The 12,611-nt window shown below is 40.6% G+C and overlaps 1 protein-coding gene and 1 pseudogene across 3 annotated transcripts; one reads left to right on the top strand and one right to left on the bottom strand.

The window, feature by feature from the left end:
* Positions 1-263: 263 nt before the first annotated feature.
* LOC119739716 lies at positions 264-5,236 on the top strand (annotated as a pseudogene).
* An 830-nt stretch (positions 5,237-6,066) lies between these two features.
* LOC119739719 (cell growth-regulating nucleolar protein-like) lies at positions 6,067-11,925 on the bottom strand. 3 transcript variants are annotated; one of them, XM_038214749.1, is made up of 6 exons: positions 11,866-11,925; positions 11,174-11,319; positions 10,575-10,695; positions 10,233-10,340; positions 9,771-9,857; positions 6,067-8,830 (listed from the first exon to the last, which is right to left on the bottom strand). In XM_038214749.1, exons 2-6 carry the CDS (start codon positions 11,296-11,298, stop codon positions 7,394-7,396), a joined length of 1,878 nt encoding a protein of 625 aa, XP_038070677.1. In that variant the 5' UTR covers positions 11,299-11,319; positions 11,866-11,925; the 3' UTR covers positions 6,067-7,393. The 3 variants fall into 3 exon arrangements, with proteins under 3 accessions (XP_038070677.1, XP_038070678.1, XP_038070679.1); XM_038214750.1 differs by having other exon boundaries at positions 11,762-11,889; XM_038214751.1 differs by lacking the exon at positions 11,866-11,925 and adding an exon at positions 11,762-11,857 and having other exon boundaries at positions 11,174-11,306.
* Positions 11,926-12,611: the final 686 nt, after the last annotated feature.

Below are 12,611 nucleotides of genomic sequence, written 5' to 3'. Positions count from 1 at the left end.
TCTTAAATCAAGTAGGCCTACTTGTATTTTGTGGCCAAAATACTGTACGCATTTTTTAAAAAAAAACGCCCTCTCTTGACATTAATCAGACAACCATCCCACAATTCCTTGCGAAAAGTTAAGAAATTAAGTTTTCGAAGGCGATTTTTTTGTGGATGCAGCTTCTTTTTTCTGGATGTTAACTGAAGCCTTTTCTCCAAAAGGAGTAATGATGGTATGTTTTTATCATTGATTTATGAAGAGTATTTACGAAACGAAACTTCTTGTTCTAGAGTGATATTCGAAGGAGTGAAAGAGTCGAGTTTTGCTCAGGAAAACCATTGTCGCGTCACCGGTGTTGCTATGTTCGCTCCTCCGGTATAAAAATGAGCGCAAGCCATGGAAACGCCAGTTGTGTTCATGCTGTGCAGTCAGTGTGGACGCCTTTCCTGTTCGTGAGAATTTACTGCGATACGAATGCGACTTTTCCCGATAATTGCGATATTTCTTTGGGCTTCGGTCATCAAGACTGTAAGGTATGAATTGAAGTATTAACACTGTTTGTCCTTAAGTTTTCCAAGACCATTTTTAGGCCTTCCTTCCTCTGTGCTTTAAATTTGGTGCACAATTTTTGAAGAAAAATAACTTAACTGCCAGTGAGTGTTACAGTGAGTGTTACTGTTGCTAATACATAGTAGTTAAAATGAATAACTTATTTAGAAACCCTGCGAGCCTCAACACCTGCATTTCCTTGGAAACAATTTGGTTCATATTTTTTGTCATTCCTAAATTTACATAACTTGTGTAAACCAAATCTAGCTGATTTATATTTTAGGGATTTGACTTTTAGGGGCAATGTTAAATCTTAAATTGATTAATGATTACGCCATAAATATGTTATTAACTTTAGCACAAAGTTTGAGTGACTTTCAATTTACTTCATAAGTTCATTGGGCCTATCAAATGACACTAATATTTTTTATCTAATGTCAGACATTTTAATTGGCAGTCCTAGGCCTATTTTGTGAATATTTTCAGATGTTATAAAGTTATTGTTACAATCTTTAATCGACAGTTCCCATTTGAATTCTTTTCAAGAAGATTTGGCCTACATGTTGAGTAAATATCTCGCCCTCACATGCCTCATGTCATTTTGATTTAGTCCTTTGTCTGAAATTGTCAGCTCTTGCAAAAAATAAATCGAAACTATTTTCTCCTGCAGCTCCGAGACCCTTAGTACCATCTTGGGTCTCTCCCAGGGTAGTCCTTCCACCTCTACCCTGACGCCTGAAGACTGTCTGTCAACCGTCAACTTGCAAGACATTGTCTTCCTCTCTGCAGTCCCAATAGCCGCTGGCTTTGGACTGCTGCTGCTCTTGGCCTTCCTGCAAGATCTCAGACAGGCACGCAAGGTATAAAACATGAATCTGGAAATTGTTCAAATGATAACTTTCTTCTTTTGACATCCTCCCCCCCCCCCCTTTAAGATTTTTTTTCCGTGCAAAATTTATCTTTTTTGTTTGATTCTTGTTTGCAGAGCAATCGTTCCTGCCTACCATCTCCTTGCAACATCCGAGGGAACAGGGCCAGAAAGGAACGCATCTACGTCATAGACGTAGACTATGCTGGCCGTTCCCGTTGGTGTTCATTCCTACGTTGGTTTGCTATGCACAAATCACCTGGTGCAAACAAAAACCCACGTCTAGTGAGACTCCAGGGAACATTTGGCTTCAGCGACTGGTAAGTTGATTAAAATAAAATGAAATTGTAATAATTCAATCAAATTTAGATCTGTAATTCTTTTGGTCAAATAAGAACTCAAACAAAATGTTATTTTGGTTTGAATTTTTCCACAGGCTGTCTTTTGATCTGATTCTTGGAAAGAATTCAGAACAGAAGACTTTGACAACCCCTCGCTCCATCGGTAAGCTCGTAGCCGTGGAGACGAAGTACCCATCAGCGAGTGATGGATTCACCTCCAGGCTGCTACCATCTTCCAACATTGGAGCTTGCCTGCGAGGAATCATCAACAGGGCATGTGATATGTGAGTTTTTCATTTGCTTTTATCCCACATTGCTCAGGCTGGTTACAGAATGGTTTATAGATTATATGTAATTTCAGTTGTATCAGTCCAGAAATTGATTTTGAACTAATATAAGATCTTGATTCTCTTCATTCCAATGTTATTTTTAATTTAGTACAAATTTGTTGAAAGCAGATGACATAAAGAGTTTCGTTTTTAGAGACATTAAATCTGAAAAACTTAAGTGCTCCGAAAAAGACATTCAAATTCTGATCCGTGTTTTTTTCTTCTCATTTTCTATTTTTTTGTAGTGAGATCAAGAAAATCCATGCCATGGATACCAAGACCCAGGATCATTACACCTCTGGCTGTGGTTCAAGCAGCGGTGGTATATCATCATCAGACCAAGGAATCACTACTATCCTTCCACTGCTACAGTCTCCCGCTCAGCCCGTATCCAGGGTCCACTACATCGCTTTCTACTTCAAGAATGGCTCTCTGTGGACCTCTGCCTTCACACCTTGGCGCCAGGGCAACTTCACTGGATCCCGCCGTATCACCTGCTTGTTTACCTGCATCAGTTACACCATGGTTGCAGTGCAGGTGATGTCGGAGCCGGCTTTGGACCCATCTCTGGGAGAGTTTGTGGTGGGCAGTCCCATGGATTTTGACATCACCATGGGGATTGTAATCAAGGCAGCGGGGGTCAGTGCTGTACTGTTTCCATTCCTGATCATGATTGAAGCACTCTGCCGCAATGCCCCGACCATTCTGTCATCATGTGGTCAACCTGCCATGTCACCTCTGGAACGGAACGGAAACTTATTTTTGACGACGGCTAACGGTTCTCGACCAATGAAAGTTCAGTCTGCTGCTGGGGACTTCTACAGTGATGGTGATGATGAGAGCATCACAGATGAGTTCCCTCGGATGTCTATCAGTGTTCCAGATATACAGTGGCAGGGAACCAGACCAATGACGACCAAGATCATCAACAGGCCAACAATACATCATGTTGCAACAACATTGGAAATCAGTGTACCACTTCTGGCAACACCTCTGGCATTGGCGTCAAACCGGCTCTCTACATCACCAGTCACGTAGCAATCACTGTCTCTCATGATATCTGTGTAGACCACCTGTCCATCTGTGCTGACAACCAGCTGGAATGCCACCACAAGTTGACTTGCTACAAGTGTCCTGTTTGCCATCGGACCACAGGGAGCAGGTATTACAACCCAGGGGCCAGCTGTTCAGGAAACAACACACCAACCGGATACGACTTGTACAATCTTGGAGGATTGCCTCGTCCAGGGTATGCATACTCCAGCTCTAGTCTTAACTCAGTGGACAGTTCGAGCAATTCTCTGAGTAGCAACTCTACCATGGCCAATCTCTCCAAGTCATCAACCAGTGATTCCAGTAGCTACATCAACAACAGTGAATCATCTTCCATCAGTGATTCAACGTCCATCATCCCAGGCCAACCACTGGATGAGACCGCTTCTTACAACATCCAAAGAGCAATCAAAACCCAAACACCTGATGACAACAATCTTGACAATGTGGACAAACACCAGACTACTCCATCAATGTCAACTTCCAAGGAGCCGTCTCAACACAGACCTGACTCCATCGCAAGAGCTACTTCTACATCTGGTCTTCAGGATAAGAAACACAAGACATCTTGCAAATGGGAGGCTGGTGATCGATCACAACCAGTAAAGCATCTTGAAGATGAGAACAAGATGAAGCAGAAAGACAACGGTGCTCAAGAAAAATTCATCAAATATTATGATGCCCTCCTGGAGCCTGACATCAAAACAGCCAAAGTGTTGCGCACCAAGAATTACATCACCAGGTTCAGTGACATGGGGAAAGGCAGGTGGGTGTCCTTGCCAGAGCTGGATATTCATCCCTCTGAAGAAAAGTTCAACACCAGTGAGATGACCGACAAGTCTAACCTATCTGTCCCTGGAACCAAGTCAGAGCTCAAGATCACACAGACACCTAATCAACACGTTCCCGGGACAACCGTTTCTGACTACATCGTCAATTTGCCTGTGGAGATTGAAATGCCTAGCGTGACCATACAGAGGAGCAGAAGCAATAAGCCTTTCTTCTTCAGCTTCCGAAAGTGGCTGCCAGGATTCCGCTCCAAACCCAAGGTTGGTGATGATTACAAGTTGGAGTTGAAGGAGTATGATGCTGCCATGAAGACCTCAGATGAGAACATCTGTCTGCCTTGTAGTCACGATGTCGCTAGGGAAACCAGTACAATCCAGAATGAGGGAGAAGCCAAATGTGACACCATCTCAAGAGGTTCATCTCCAGGAATTGCCAACAAGACCTTGCCAAACATCCCCGACAAAGACAACATCAATGCAAAGATGATTGATGACAATCTCAAAAGATCCATCTTCAAGTCATCAAGTCGTCTGATCGAGTACCAGCCTGATGCCATCAGCGTTGCGTCCTCGAGCAGTTGGAGCAGCATCGCATCATCTCAAGATGGAGACAAGAAACAACTGACTCGCCTCGAATACACTAATGAGAACAACAACAATCAAGTGACCATCATCAAAATCCAGCCTTGTGATGAACCATCTATCAATGTGTCTGTCAGTAACAATTCTGATACAGTTGTTGACATGGATACCAGTCAGTCTTCATCCAGCTCAGTTACCGTGCCGACTGGATCTACTGAGAATAACAACATTGCCACCACTGATAGTGCTTTGGCCAGTATCAACCAGAATGAATCTCAAGTAAACCAGGGGCAGTCAGAAGCCATATCGACCACAAACAACAAGCACGGTGTGAGATGCTGCATGTCATTTCTGGCAGCATTCAGCCAAGTCCTTCTGATTGCATCCTGTGTGTTAGCCGTCCTGTGGTCAGTGTCATCCTTCCATGGCCTATGCTGGCATGCCTTCTGGGAATGGGTGGCAACTTCCATCATTGCCATTCTCATCCAGGCTGTCATCTTGGATACAATCAAGGCCATCGTTGTGACTGTGAGGAACAGGCGTGGCGATAAGATTGCTACCACAACCGTACCTCACACACTCATTTATTGAGCTAGCTTCTTGACCATCCATTACACATAGGCTGTAATGTCACAACTCGGGAAATATCTGGAAATGACTAGGAAAAAAAATGCAAAACAGGACTTTGAGGAACCTTCAAATACCAGTGTATTTACCATCAAAATCTCAAACTAAACTGTTTTGGTTTTATTATCAAGCTGATTTGGATGCAATCTCACCAAATCTTAAAAGTCATATATTCCACATTTTCAGCCCTTCTGTGATGGATGGTCAAATTGAGTCTTGTAGTCCTGTGACAGATTTGGGGAGAGGTAGGGAGGAGGTTTACAAAGGCATGGAACACACCTCTTTTTGGAACATTATAAACAATTTTTTTTATCAATTTGGAAAATCTGAGGATTTGTAACTGTGCCCTCCTTTTGACTGTGTTCCCTTCTCCCTTCTGTCACTTTATGAACTGCTATCTAATGGCCTCTGTGCACCAACAGTAAATGGCCCTTTTTACCACTTTCTGAAGCTCGAGAGGGGGGAACACCATGTGCGCGCATTTTGGTAGCTCTCGTTCTGCAAGAAGTATACGCGGCTAATTGTATTCTGAGTGTACATGAAGCCATAGCGTCTGCGCGTGAGTGTCAGGTGCATTTGGTCAACTGTTTGAATGTCACTTCCAGTGGTCTCCCCCAACTCTCCATTTGCAAATGTTGAGGGGGTACTTGTGCACGGAGCCCAGTGAGTGATTTTTTGTTTTGTTTTGGAATCTGAAGAAAAGCAAAATAGCCTTTTTGTAAAAGTGTAGGCTATTTAACATTCCAAAATACAATTTAAGAAAAAAATTTAAAAACAAAAAGCTCTTTTACCACACCCCAGCTAAAATGTTTTATACCGATTGAAAAATTTTGTCAATATGATTTGTCAGTATCAGACAAGGAAGATCATTTCTGGTATAGTGATTGCTACACACAAGAAATCTAAAAAAAAATAATAATGAATGAAAGTCACTCAAAAAATTCAAATGAAATCTTTCAAATGATTTTAATCTGACAGCTTTTACTTAATATCATAAAGCAATATTTTATTGGCAGCTTTATATCTTCATTTGATACATAGTGTTAATCAAGAAAATATTTTGGGAATACATTTGTAACCTTTTTCTTGTAAATCATGATCTTTAATTGACATTTGATTGAGTACGTAACACTCGTTACAAGCTGTGACTGAGATTTCTTCACTGAAAAAGATTAAATGTTTTTTTCTACATCAAATAATATTTGAATATTCATATCACCATTCTTATCATGACTGAAAAATTATATGAAACCAATCTTGGATAAAAATCTTACATCGATTGGAATTGCTGTACAGTATAAAAAAAAGTATTGAATACAATGTATGTGTATTTTTTAGGGAAAAAAATACCTTGGCCGGCAATCACTTGGAAAATTATCGTTAAAAAAACCTTTAAAATGTCAACTCATCAAATTCTCAAATAAAAAAACAACATCTTTTGGACCAAAAGGAATGTGTTAAAAAAGGGGGGCAAAGAATTGTATTTAGGAATGCAGCACTTTGGGGGGGGGACATTGACTTAAAATTACAGTAACATGTATTTCAAATGTAACTAGGAACATGCAGCTATGCAGGGATCAATAAAATAAAAGGAGAAAAAAAATATATTTTTGTCGCGATTTCTTATTGTTACACATTGTGTTTGTGTTAATCTGCTATTTCATTAAAAATAAAACCAAGTGTCAAATTCCTTACCAACTAAAAAATCTAAAAATTCACAGAAATAATGTATCGGATAACCACATGAATATGACATTGGGGCATGAAGCCTAGTACAATCAACAAGTCTGAACTAACTAAGAAAAATGGCAAAAAATAGACTTAGAGAAAAAGGGCCTAGAAATACATCATTGCAAAAAATTGGTTGTAAAGGGATTTTCTTATGATGTACATGTACTTTGAAAACATGTTTCATGTCCAAACTCGGCATGCCCCAGCATATAAACCGAAACTTGACCACTGTCTTATTTGAATGGATAAGCTATGTATTACGCTTTTTTTTATAGCAGCATGTGCAGATAATCTAAGTATCTTCAAACTAAGTACAACTTGGCAATTTGTTGGAACACCTTCAGTCTCCTGGAACCATTTTCTGATCTAAATTAGTACTTTTGTCTTCAACGTTTACAATAAATGTGAAGAACACGAACTATTGTACCCAAGTAAAATACTTGTATTCTGGATCTCTCAGGTCTATAAAGAAATTCTGAAATTTGTAACAACAGGAGCGTAACAATCTCAGGAATAAGATCGGTTTGCAAATGAGTTGCACTTTCAGGGATGTCCTTTTTTCTTCGTATGGCTCTTTTTCCGAGCTGTTTGTCCATTCTCATCGACAAATTTGGTTCGTTTTTTCTTTTTGATGGGTGTCTGGAAGTCGTCTGCACTATCCACCTGATTTCTCTTTTTGGGCTTTTTGGTTTTACTTGACGGAGATTCCTGCTCAAAGTTTCCATTCTCATTTTGAATCTTGAGTTGCACTCCATTTTCATCACTGGTGGAATTCAGCTTTCTTTTCTTCTTCTTCTTCTTTTCTGTCTGTTGAGCTGGATCACTTTCTTCAAGACGAACGTCTTCATTTTTACTTTTGTGTTTTTTCTTCTTGTCAAATAATTTCTCACCGGCATCAACGTTGTCATCGGTAGTGGCTTCTGTATGCTTTGATTTGTTCTTTTTCTTCTTTCTGCTGATGTGAACAGCCCCACCTTCACTCTTTTCAACCTTGGATTCGGTCATCAATACATCTGGATCATCGCCATTCTGATCTGGAGATTCATGTTCGTGTTTCTTCGTCTTCTTTTTCTTCTTTTCGCTCACCAAGAGCAATCCATCCTTGTGATACATGTACCCCGTTTCCTCCTTAGCTTTTTGTCTCTTCTGTTTCTTCTTCCCACTCAGAATAAGTAACCCATCTATGACACCTCCTGTTTCATCGCCCACTCCATCTATGACAGAGTCTCTTTTCTGTTTTCTTTTCTCTCCATCTCCATTTACATGAACCAAGCCCGTTTTTCTTGTCTTCTGCCCCGGATCCATTTTTAGTCCTGCGTCTCTTTCAGCTGCATCACTGCTGACTCCCTTGCTGTTTTCATCTTTCAAATGTCCCCTCTTCTGTTTGTGTTGTCGCTTGTCTTTTCTTATTTCATTGCTTTTCTCGTGTTTCAGTTCTCTGTGAGTTTCCATCTGTCTTTCCTTATCTCTCAGCTTTGTTACATCCTCATCTTCTTCAGCAGAATCTTTTTGGTGTTTCTTCTTTTTCTTCTTCGTTGATGGTCCTCTTTCCTCTTGTTCAGCTCCACTGGTATTAGTCCTGTCAGCATCACTCTTAACAACATCCTCCACTTCATCATTCAAGTCCTCCTTGGAAGCTTGTTGCTCCTTGTCACGTTTCTTTTTCTTCTTTTTCTTCGGTGAATCAGTGTCTTCCTGCTTGTCTTCTTTCCCGCCAGCCCCTCCCTCATGCACCACGCTCGTCTCTTCAATCAAGCCTTCCGTAGACTCCTGCTGCTCATGTTTATCTCTCTTCTTCTTTTTCTTCTTCTTGGTGTCCCGTCCACAGTGTTTATCAGACTGTGCCTCTGAGGACTCACCGTTTTGTGATCCACTCTCCGGAGCTCTTGTGTCCTGTTGTCCAAGTTCAGAATCCTTCTCAGGACCTTGTGTCTCTCGTTGACCAGCTTCGTCTGTTGACTTCTGCTCAGTTTGTGTTTTCTGTTCCAATAGGCAAATTAAGATAACTTCAGCACAAAATTTGTCAAACCCTGAATCATCAAATCTCATCTTAAACCTGCTAAAGTTTTATCCCTGGCAAGCTACTTCTAACAGTTCAAGTAAGTCCTCACTGAACAGGTAAGCTGATCATAGTATCTCAAAGTCAATGCGCTTAATACAAAGTAACTCCAGTCAGCAAGGAAAACCTGTGCTCCACATATAATTATATATTCCTATCCTGAATTAGACGTGTATCTGTAAGCTACATCATTGTGAAAGTGGTGGACCCAATGACCAGACTGTCCCACCCATGTGGCGTGGCACTCGGGTTCAAACCCTGATGGGGAACATAGGGCTTGTGTTCTTACAAATACATAGTAACTTCTCAGATATAGAGGAAAAGGGAAATTTCAATATGAAAACCAGACTACACGGAAAACCAAAACAAATTTCAGTTTTATGTGCAGCGTATATAACATACTAGTGATACTGATAATGCTTGCGGAAGTTGGCGTTTACACCGCAAAGTTATAAAACCCTTCAGACAACTTCCGATATTTTAATTTTGGGGAATGATTTCTTTTTTTTTAATAGGTTACCCAGTTCCTATACTCCCTGTAAATGCACAGCACTAGACAGCCAATATCATGGGCGTCGCCAGGATTTTTCTGGAGGGGGGCAAAAAAAATGTTTGCCAAAAAATGCTTGTATTTCTCAACACATTCTCGATTTATCAGTTTTAGAGGGGGGCAGGGACATTTTGCCCCCCCCCCCCAAACTCATTAAATTTACACCACTTTGTCTTTGCGCCTCTTTTTCTTTTCTTTTCTTTTCTTTTTTTTCTTCCTTTTTTTTTTTTTTTTGCTTTTCCATGGGGGGGGGCAAGTGCCCCCCCCCTTGCCCCCCCCTCGCGACGCCCATGGCCAATATCATAACTGACCTGCTTGTTGCCAGCCTCACTGAACACAGTCCATATCTGCTCAATCAACGACGCATCCCACACCTTCAAGCTATTCTGAACAAACTTCTAATCAGCCAACAGAAAAGATAAAAACACAAAGAAATCTTAATTATAGTAACAAACATTGTTCAACTATAAACTGAACAATGGGAAGTCTAAAAATAATTACTTCTTTCAGTAAATTTCAGAACACAGTGTTGTCAGGCTTAAACTATGTTAGAGAAAAATGAAAATAAAGCTATGAGTTTCACATACCTTTTTCTTTGATTTAAAAGTGTCGCACTAAGAATTCTGATGTGAAAATCCATTTTATTGTGTAGCTTGCTAGATTGTCTCAGACAAGATGACATTTTTGGTAGAATAAAGAAAATGGACCTTGGCAAAAAGTTGCCCTCAATTTGTCGTTAGAAACACTGCATAAGAATGAAATCTTTAAATCACCTCAAATTTGGCCTTTTTCCGAGGAATGTTGTTGTAATCAGCTAGACGGTTCAGCAGACCCCTGACTCTAGGGCTGACGGACTGTGAGGAACTCGCTGCTTGAACACACTGCAATAAGAAAGTGTGATGATGGGATATCAATGCTCTGAATTAAAAGGGACTATCGTCCTGAATCCTACAAATTCCAACAGTAGAGGAAGCTAATGACACCTTTTCAAAGGAAATCCAGTATAACCTTCCACTACCTGAGACTCAGGGAAAGCTTGACGACTTAATCTGTCATTGCCAGATCATGTTTACACATCCTTTGGTATTAACTGTTTAAACTAATGAAAAACCAACCTCGATCCACTGCGACTGTTTGACCTCTCCCTTGTTTGGTTTGGCATTCGCTCTGTAGTCCTTCCCACCATACTTCTCGTTTTCCGAGACACATTTTGTGTGATGTTTGTAGTCATCCCCTCTGTAGAGAAAAACACTTGTTAAAATAAATACCTACTTCAGACATGTGTTTAAGAATAAACCTTTAATGCGTAGCAATAAATGCATAAAAAGGTTCACACATGCATATCTCAGCAAAACAAGGCATTGCCCCCAACGATGGCTGCTATGCATAAGGTCTATTGCACCAATACAGATCGATCCAAAAAGGCATTGGTTTTTATCAGGTGAACTCTTTTATGTATGCCAAGAAGATTTTGGAAGGTTAGGGTTAATTTTCCATTGACAGGTCCCTGGAGTCAGTGTGGGAGTCATTATAAATAATTGCAACAGTCAGTCTTTTGACAACCTGTGCATTACTTGCTCCTGGCTTTGTCAACCATCTTAGAAAGAGTTTGGTTCTGGGTGCGACTTTGTAATGCCAGTCTGCAACAGGTTTAAACTGATCTACTTTTGTTTCTTTCCATGATACCATGATTGAAATGAATGGAGGCACTTACACAAAGTCTTTTCCACAATCCATGCATGACAGAACTTCACAGTTGCGACATTCCGTCAGATAGTGCTTCTCGACGTGAGCTTTCTTAACACACTGGCCGCAGGAATTGCAAGTGAAGAATACCATTCTGTAAGCTATTCACGTTTTCTAGAATTGTAAAATTGGTGAAAAGACAAGAAAATGCTTATATTATGAAGGATCTAGCATGTCTTGGGAGAAATATAAAAAAAAAAAGTCAAAATCATGTTTGGCGTGTTCAGTCGATGAACGCCATCGGTCGATCGCGTTGCGCTATCGGTCGATCCCGCTGTCACCAGTCAAACAACTTTTCTTTCTCATTCCCAACTCTGGCATTGTCTGGAGAGTGGAGGATAATTTTTAAAAAGGTATGTAATGTCCGAGATATCCTCGCGTTAATGCCTGAATAGGTTTCTGCAACGTACCCATACAGATACAGATGGTAGAATCAACCCATCGTGCAACGCAATCGCAAGATTTGCAATGCGTTCATGCATGTCCGAAAACTGGGCACTACTGATCCAACCAGGATAACGTCAACAAACGCTATTTTACGATCAAACGTGCGTACCCTTGCTCTATGCTTGAAGGAAATATGTACCATTGGTTGACAGGCAGGTTTCCTATGCCTTGAGCAAAGATACTGCCCAAAATATTGAGATAAAAACTACTCACGTGGGAATCGCGATCTTGTGTCTTGCACCTATATCGTCATGATCGTCAAATGCAAACGCTACTCTTATTTTTTTTCTTATTCAGAACCAGACTAAACCTTCTAATGATGAGCTGGTGCCGTTTGGTGTAACCTGATATTTGTACTGGAAACAGGTCAACTCGTACGCGAACCAACTCGTACGCGAGTCAACTCGTACGCGGATTGGTCAACTCGTACGCGAGACAACTCGTACGCGAACCAACTCGTACGCGTGCCAACTCGTACGCGAGCCAACTCGTACGCGAGCCAACTCGTACACGAACCAACTCGTACGCGGGCCATTTTAGGAGTGGTTTCGAGGATTGGGTTGGCATGGTTGGGAAGAATTTGGGAATAGTGTGACGGGTAGTCCGTAGTTCAATGTGTGACCGTTGTGTGTGATTGGGAGTGAGAGAATAGACAATTGCACTAACTGAAAACACAATCGGTCCTTTTCAGGGCCACCACGCATTTGCAGTGATATTAAATAAAATTCAATTTTTTTTAAATAAATCAAATTCACCTCCCCATTGTTTTATTTTACAAAATATAATTTGGAGACATAATAATTAGGACTAAAAATTATCGGACCAAAGCTAAAAATTAATTTTCGGATCCAAGAAAAAAATTTTTTTTTAGGGCAACCTCGAATTTCTGGTGAAATTAAATAAAATTCTAATTTTAAAAAAATCAATGAAATTCACCTCCCCATTGTTTTAATTTACAA

The sequence above is a fragment of the Patiria miniata genome, unplaced genomic scaffold (assembly GCF_015706575.1).
Source record: "Patiria miniata isolate m_02_andy unplaced genomic scaffold, ASM1570657v1 HiC_scaffold_4, whole genome shotgun sequence".
NCBI classification, from domain to species: Eukaryota; Metazoa; Echinodermata; class Asteroidea; order Valvatida; family Asterinidae; genus Patiria; species Patiria miniata.
The sequence above is the reverse complement of the archived record's forward strand: the minus strand, read 5'-3'. Positions and strand labels throughout refer to the sequence as shown.

Excerpts from the sequence above, each read along its gene's own strand:
- LOC119739719 (XM_038214749.1), bottom strand. The coding sequence starts at position 11,298 with ATGGTATTCTTCACTTGCAATTCCTGCGGCCAGTGTGTTAAGAAAGCT. Across the intron at positions 9,858-10,232 it reads GGAAAAAGGCCAAATTTGAG|AAGTTTGTTCAGAATAGCTT; the intron begins GTGATTTAAAGA and ends TTGGCTGATTAG. Across the intron at positions 8,831-9,770 it reads GTGAGGCTGGCAACAAGCAG|AAAACACAAACTGAGCAGAA; the intron begins GTCAGTTATGAT and ends CTATTGGAACAG.